Raw genomic sequence first — 7,497 nt, forward strand, 5'->3', positions numbered from 1 at the left:
AGTGGCTTGGGTTGCGGCAGCCGTCCTCGTTGGAAGTGAGGAGGAGGTGGCTGTCCGCCAAGCCACGGAAATGGAGGATGGAGAGGAAAAACACTGGACCTCATTATACAGGCAGAGGAGAGGCAATTGGAGAGTTTGGCAGAGCCGGTGACATTGGGAGAGATCGTGTTAAGAGTGTGGGTGAAGGGCAGAATCCCATGATGTTTTAAATGTGGCCAAAAGGGCCACATTAGAGCGCACTGTCCTCTGCAGAGGAAAACAACAGAAGAAGCGGTGGTGGAGTTGGAGGAGAAAAAGGAAGAAATACAGATAGATGGAAGGAACAAGGAGGATGAATGGACAATGACAGAGAATAAAAGAAAAAAAAGAAAGAAGAGGAAGAACAGTCAATGTGATGTGGGACCCAGACCAACTCCATCCCACCCAAGACCACTCAGACCCACCCTTCCCATACAAATACCAAACTCACTCACCCCCTCTCCCCACAGGAAAAAAAGATAGTACAGACACCACAAAATTTACAAGACCCCCTCCCCCGGTGAAAAAGGTTACGTGTACATGGAGGAGAGAGTGTTGTCGCTCAGCGATGGTGAAAACGGTAAACGAAAGACTAGGTCAAAGACTAAAGAAGACTCAAGACTCAGAGGTGGCGAGTGGTGTTACTCAGTGTGGGGTGAGTAACACACTTTTCATATTCTCATTTCTCAGTTATCATTCATGTATCATTATTTCAATATTTTGATTTTAAGGTTTTTCATGTTCATTTTCATGTGTCATTCATAACATCATATTTTTATTTTGTTATATGTCCCCACATGTGTTGTAGTGTCCCCTCTATGTAATGCCTTTATGGCAATTTAAAAGAAATAAAGAAGCTTACTTCCCAACCACATAGTTCTGGATTCAGTCTCACTGCATGGCAACTTGGGCGAGTGTCTTCTTATATAACCCCGGGACAACCAAAGCCATATGGTTTGGTAGACAGAAACTGGAAGAAGCCCGTCATACACACACACACACACACAATGTATGTATGTATAAATTGTGGACTCTTTTATCAAAGATGACAGATGAGGGTTGTACAGTTTCGAGCTGAACAACCTGCACTGATGATTTACAGTGGTCAAATGTTTTGTGCTGTACATTAGCTAATTCCCTTCATCAAATCCGAGCGAGATCGTTGCCAGTGCCCCTGGACTGGCCCTTGTGCAGGTGGCACGTAAAATACACCATTTCGAACGTGGCCATTGCCAGTACCCGCCTGACTGGCCCTCGTGCCGGTGGTACGTAAAAGCACCCACTACACTCTCGGAGTGGTTGGCGTTAGGAAGGGCATCCAGTTGTAGAAACTCTGCCAAATTAGATTGCAGCCTGGTGTCGCCTCCTGGTCCACCAGTCCTCAGTCAAAACGTCCAACCCATGCTAGCATGGAAAGCGGACGTTAAACGACGACGATGATGATGATGATGATGAAATCAACATCACTTGTGTCACACATAAGACACCATAGTGATCATACAGCAATAAGAGGTGAAGTGTTTTGCTTAAGAACACAATGCATCGTCCAGTCTGACAATCGAACCCACGATCACACAATCGTGACACCCTATCCACTAGGCCATGCACCCTTGTATGTTCACGCCCCCTATCACCCCATGTTGACAATCAGTGTTAGTTCGATTACGTCTTAATCACATAATAGTTCAGCAAAATAGACCGAGAGAATAAGTACCAGGCTTAAGAGATAAATACTGGGGTTGATTAGTTCGACTTAAAAACGAAAAAAAAAAAAAACTTCGGTCGACAGTGCTCTAGCATGGCCGTATTCCAATGACTGAGACGAGTAAAAGACAAAAGATGTCAGATACATGTAAACTAAAAAACATTATATTCCAAGTTAAGACCAATTTCAGAGAAAAAAGAGCAAAAAGGTTTTCTATTGGACATTTCTTATTATTTCTGTTGTTACTAGTATCGCTGTATATCGTTCTTAATACATAAAGCGCGACGAGCCACGATCGTGGCCGTCAGACACAGATCGAAAGGCCACGAACGTGGCCCAGATAGATGCATTTAATTTATGGGCCTTTGTTGGGGTCTAATGTCATTCAAACGCTCCGATACCCCCCCCCCCCCGGAAAAAAAAATGCAAGAGGACTAATAGTTCATCCAATGACTTCAGATGATGTAAAATTTGCCACCATTATATACTAAGAAGCTATTTTAACTATTTTTTTGTTTTTTATGTGTGCATGGTAGTCTCATTTTCATAAAATGTGCGCAGCAGTCCATGCTATTTAAAAGCAAATCCCAGAATTATATGGGTTAAAATAATTACTTTGAAGGAAATATTCAGAGGTTAAAAAATAATGTATAAATCTTTTTTTTAAAATATCATTGCCGAAAAAGAGTTATCCCCCTTAGATAAACTGTATTAAACATCAGTGCTACATGCTGGTGATAAGCACAGCATCACTATTAATTGATTGGCCCTATGGTTATAGGCATTTCAGACTTGACCATCCTTCTTTCTATGTTGTAATATCACAATATAAAATGGGTGAGTCCACTTTAGACAATGATACGTGATTTGAAAGATGTTTCGCAGTTATTTCTAGCAAGTCGGACGACCACGAGAGGTTTCCGTATATGGTACGTAACTCTGTAAAATACAGGACAGTTGATGGAGTTTTCGTAATGTAAAGGATTGCAGATGAATGCAATAACATATGGATATTAACGTTATCACATTGCTTAATGAACTTTACAAGTAGCCAACATCTCCTTCAGTCTTTTCCACCAACTACTACAACAGTTTCTATTCCACTGAACAACCAAAACAAACTGGGTCGAGTCAGCAGCAAACGCTACGCAAAAAATACTAAATAATAACATAGCATAGGTTACTAACTGCTGACAGGTGCGTGTGTTATCAATTCAACCTTCTGTGACACTCTAAAGGTCATTTAGATAATATAAAGTAAATATTTAAAATTAAAACGATAACTTTAACTGTATATATGTTTAATGAAATATCAAACAAATGAGTAATAACATTACTATCATAAAAGAGTTGTTCTAATATTTTAGTGAGAAAGAATATTATTAGAATTTATCTAGTGTTGGGACAAAATGCTAAAGATTAACCACACATGGTGGTTGCAAGAGTAAAATATTGAATAATTAACCTGCTACAATAATTACGGTGTACCATTCAAGATATATTTTACTGCTCATCTAATTCTGTGTTAACGATACGTAGCATATCTAAACATATCAGTTTCAAATTTTGGCACAAGGCCAGTATTTTCGGGAGAGAAAGTAAGTCGATTACATCAATCCCAGTGATCGACCCCAAAAGGATGAGAGGCAAAGTCAACCTCAGCAGAATTTGAACTCAGAACGTAAAGACAGATGAAATGCTACAAAGCATTTTGTTAAGGCAGTGAGCTGACAGAATCATTAGCACACTGTTAAAATTTGGAAAATCTATCATGCATAAATCAGAATTTCTCTCTCTTGCTTTTCCAAGATTTTAATTGTGAAAATTAAAATGAAGATGTGGGAGCATGAAATTTTTCTTCTAAAAATGTGTATTACAAATGTTTAAAAATGTGGAATACTATAATACTGAAGATATATTGTGCAACAGACTTAGAACAACCAAACTTAGCTTACAGTTAGATTAGTCTCCTTTGCCAAACAATAAAAGTATTATCTATGTTTGTTTCATCAAAGATTAACGTTTGGTTCAGGAGCTTTTATTTGTAAGACAACTAGAAATAGCTAGAGGAGTCAGTATTTCATGTTTGAGCAATAGATGGGACAGCAGCGATGATAGGTTGTCATCACAGCTTCATCAGTTTATTGAAAAAGTTATACCTAGCAGATTCACAGTGCACTCTATAATCCTCAGGTAACATCTGGTTGCAAAAGTTTCTATTCCCATTTTAAAACAGTTGTTGAATTCTTGCAAGATTTTATTGTTCTTTGTGATGAACCAAGAAACATTGAGCATGGCATTGCTTTTATGGCAGATATATTCACAAAGTTCAATGAAGTTAATCTGCAACTGCAAGGAAATGAGGTTAAACCTTGTCAAAGTAAAACCAGCCCTTTCCATGTTTCTGTCCAAGTTACAACTATTCAAATTTAATATAAGCCATCATTACTTCTTCTAGCTTCTGGGTTTCTCTGAATTGGTGAAGGAAAAGAGCATACCAGAAGATGACATTCAAGTGTATTGTTCACACCTGAACATGTCTGACAGGTTTCATATTTATTTTTGATTAAAATACCAGTCTGAGTGATTCCCAAATTTCAGTAATGAAGAAACAAGAATAATGGAAGAAAAACGGGTTTCACTTTAAAATGACATTGAGCTGAGGCCAAAGTTCAAAAGATCATGTCAGGAGGATTTTTGATTGCAAAAGGACCTTTCTGACTGCTACCCTGCACTGTGGAACAAAGTCAAGACATACTTTATTGCCTTTGCAACATCACACTTTGTAGAGCAGGGCTTCAGTGCAGTTGCCCAGATTCTTCTTAAGCAAAGAAACAGACTGAAAATTATTGAACACAAGGATTTGCTGAGAAGCTGATATCACTGCACAATATACATCCATTGCATTAAAAACATGAAAACAACATAGCTACAGGTGAGATCTAAATTTACTTTCATATTGTAAAAATGACAAAATAATGGGATAATTAGGTTAAGTTTTATTTGTGAAATACAGTTGCTTTGAATTTGCAGTAGAAAGAGGTCTATGTTTGTGATGGTGAGTGGGGAAGGGGTGCTAAGAGTGTGACCTGGGTGCCAATGGGGCAGCAGTCCAAAAATGTTTGAGAACCACTGCTACAAGTAGAAGACTGAAATCAAAACCATGTGGTTGGGAAGTAAACTTTTTAACCTCACAGCCACACTAATAGCAAGTACATTTAACAATATGTAAATAGGGTCAAATAAAGTGCAAATGCCCAAATTTACACAACTGAAAGCGGTGGGGTAGGGTTGAAGGAAAAAGAAGTCCTGTAGATAAAGCCACCATATTTACTGCCAACCAAATACAGTCATATTCTTCCTGAAACTTTTCTTGTCAACCTGAACTTGTCGCACTATCACATGCATACATTTATGATGTGTAAAAACAGCTTCAGTGGCTTGGATCTACATAATCGCTCTACTTGCTAGAAACAGCAGTGAAATCTCTTTCAAACTACACCTAATGACTTGAAAAATAGAAAAAAAGGGCATATTGGACAATTTATTCTGAGATAAAATATCTGAAAAGATGGGATAGACCTAGTAGCAATGTCTTTGACCATAGGTTTACTCATCAGGGATAACCTAGGGCTGAACAACCTAGCGAAAGAACTAGTCTTGACAGTCTCCCTTCCTAACTCCAGCATACTTTTGGATTTGCTGGTTTGTCTCACCTATTCTTCTCTCTGTTCCTTAATAGCTTGGAGGCGCAATGGCCCAGTGGTTAGGGCAGCGGACTCGCGGTTTCGATTCCCAGACAGGGCGTTGTGAGTGTTAATTGAGCGAAAACACCTAAAGATCCACGAGGCTCCGGCAGAGGGCGGTAGCGAACCCTACTGTACTCTTTCACCACGACTTTCTCTCACTTTTACTTCCTGTTTCTGTTGTGCCTGTAATTCAAAGGGTCAGCCTTGTCATACTGTGTCACGCTGAATATCCCCGAGAACTACGTTAAGGGTACACGTGTCTGTGGAGTGCTCAGCCACTTGCACGTTAATTTCACGAGCAGGCTATTCCGTTGATCGGATCAACTGGAACCCTCGACGTCGTAAGCGACGGGGTGCCAACAACAAGCATTAATAGCCTACTCGCTGTTGTTTTTGTAAATATACTCTGATGCAGATGGTACCATCCTTCGCACCTGGATCTTTTAGTGTAATCATCCATACGCAACATAACCAACTCATAGAGATTTGCATGATTTCCATTAAAGAAAGGTGATAAACATGCTCCAGTGCTAAACATAACAACGTAGTCTTCTTTGACAGTATCAAAACAGTCAATACCACACACATTATAAGAACAATGTTGGTATACTGAATCTTCTATAGTCATATCCAACAGATAGCAAAACCCTAAAAACCTGTTACAACTGCTTAGCCTCACAATCTCATGATCTTCCATGGTGCCCCTATCCTATCGATAATACGACAAAAAAGATACAAAAATGCCTTTCAAAGCAAGGCGGCCTTTTCAAATTTATTATTCAGAAAACCAGATAGAATTGGTATCTTGCCTGGTTATCTGATGAGTAAAATAAGAGTATTAAGAAAAAGTTCTTCAAACACAGGTAAGTATGTGGCAAAACGAAACTAAGAAGCCGATCGAAAAATATTGTGATCAGGTTTTAGCCACTAGTAACATTATTATATTATAATAGAGAGAATCGAATCGTACACACTTAGTGAAAATACTGAATTTGGTAGGGAAGGGAAATATAAAAGGAATTTACAATTTACCTAAAAGAAGTCCGTCCATATCGAATATGACATGTGTTACAGGCCGGTATTTCGCCATCTTCAGTGATAATGTTATCGAGTTATTTTGTAAACATTCACTCCGGATAGTTCCGCTCGCACTGTGTATTCTGCTCGCTGTTACCTGACTTCGAAGCAAAGCTACACTTAATTTACGAAGAACTGATGTTCCTATAACGTACAGATATATGTTTAACTTATTTTACAACTTAACATTTGTTTGTTTGATTTTAACTTTATTTCGAGGAAATTAACTTTATTTCCTGTTTATACTCAAGTTACTTAAAATTTTGAAGAACTTTCTTTTTTGTTTATACTCTTCAAGTTATTTAAAATCTGGTTGATTTAAAAACGCAAATTCGTTTATATCTTTAATTATCGCTTTAAAAATTCTCTAACTAATTAAATACTTTGCGTTTTTATGTATTGTATGTATTTTATATATTTATATATGTATTGTTTCCCTTTGATTAAAGGCTGAACTATGGATGCTTCAAAGTGTAGCAATTGTTTAAGAGACGAACTTCCTTATCGAATCAGACTGTAGCTATTGATATTTTTATAAGGCCAACAATTACTCTTTTACTCTTTTACTTGTTTCAGTCATTTGACTGGGGCCATGCTGGAGCACCACCTTTAGTCGAGCAAATCAACCCCGGGACTTATTCTTTGTAAGCCTAGTACTTATTTTATCAGTCTCTTTGCCGAACCGCTAAGTTACGGGGACCTAAACACACCAGAACCGGTTGTCAAGCAATGCTAGGAGGACAAACACAAACACACACACACACACATATTATTATTAATATAATAAAGTATTTTCAATGGATCAGTTTTGAGCTCTATTTACAGTTGATATATATATATATATATATATATATATATATATATATATATATATATACGACGGGCTTCTTTCAGTTTCCGTCTACCAGATCCACTCACAAGGCTTTGGTCGGCCCGAGGCTATAGTAG

The 7,497-nt window shown here is 38.1% G+C and overlaps 1 protein-coding gene across 1 annotated transcript in view; it reads right to left on the bottom strand.

Moving 5' to 3' along the window:
• The window catches only part of LOC106877710 (pseudouridine-5'-phosphatase), a 212,391-nt gene extending 205,712 nt beyond the window's left edge, over window positions 1-6,679 (bottom strand). The window contains exon 1 of the mRNA XM_014926666.2: window positions 6,505-6,679. Coding sequence (XP_014782152.1) covers window positions 6,505-6,562 — 58 coding nt within the window. The 5' untranslated portion in view covers window positions 6,563-6,679. The remainder of the gene's footprint in view (window positions 1-6,504) is intronic.
• Between the last annotated feature and the right edge of the window lie 818 nt (window positions 6,680-7,497).

Source organism: Octopus bimaculoides, chromosome 3 (assembly GCF_001194135.2).
Source record: "Octopus bimaculoides isolate UCB-OBI-ISO-001 chromosome 3, ASM119413v2, whole genome shotgun sequence".
NCBI lineage: Eukaryota > Metazoa > Mollusca > Cephalopoda > Octopoda > Octopodidae > Octopus > Octopus bimaculoides.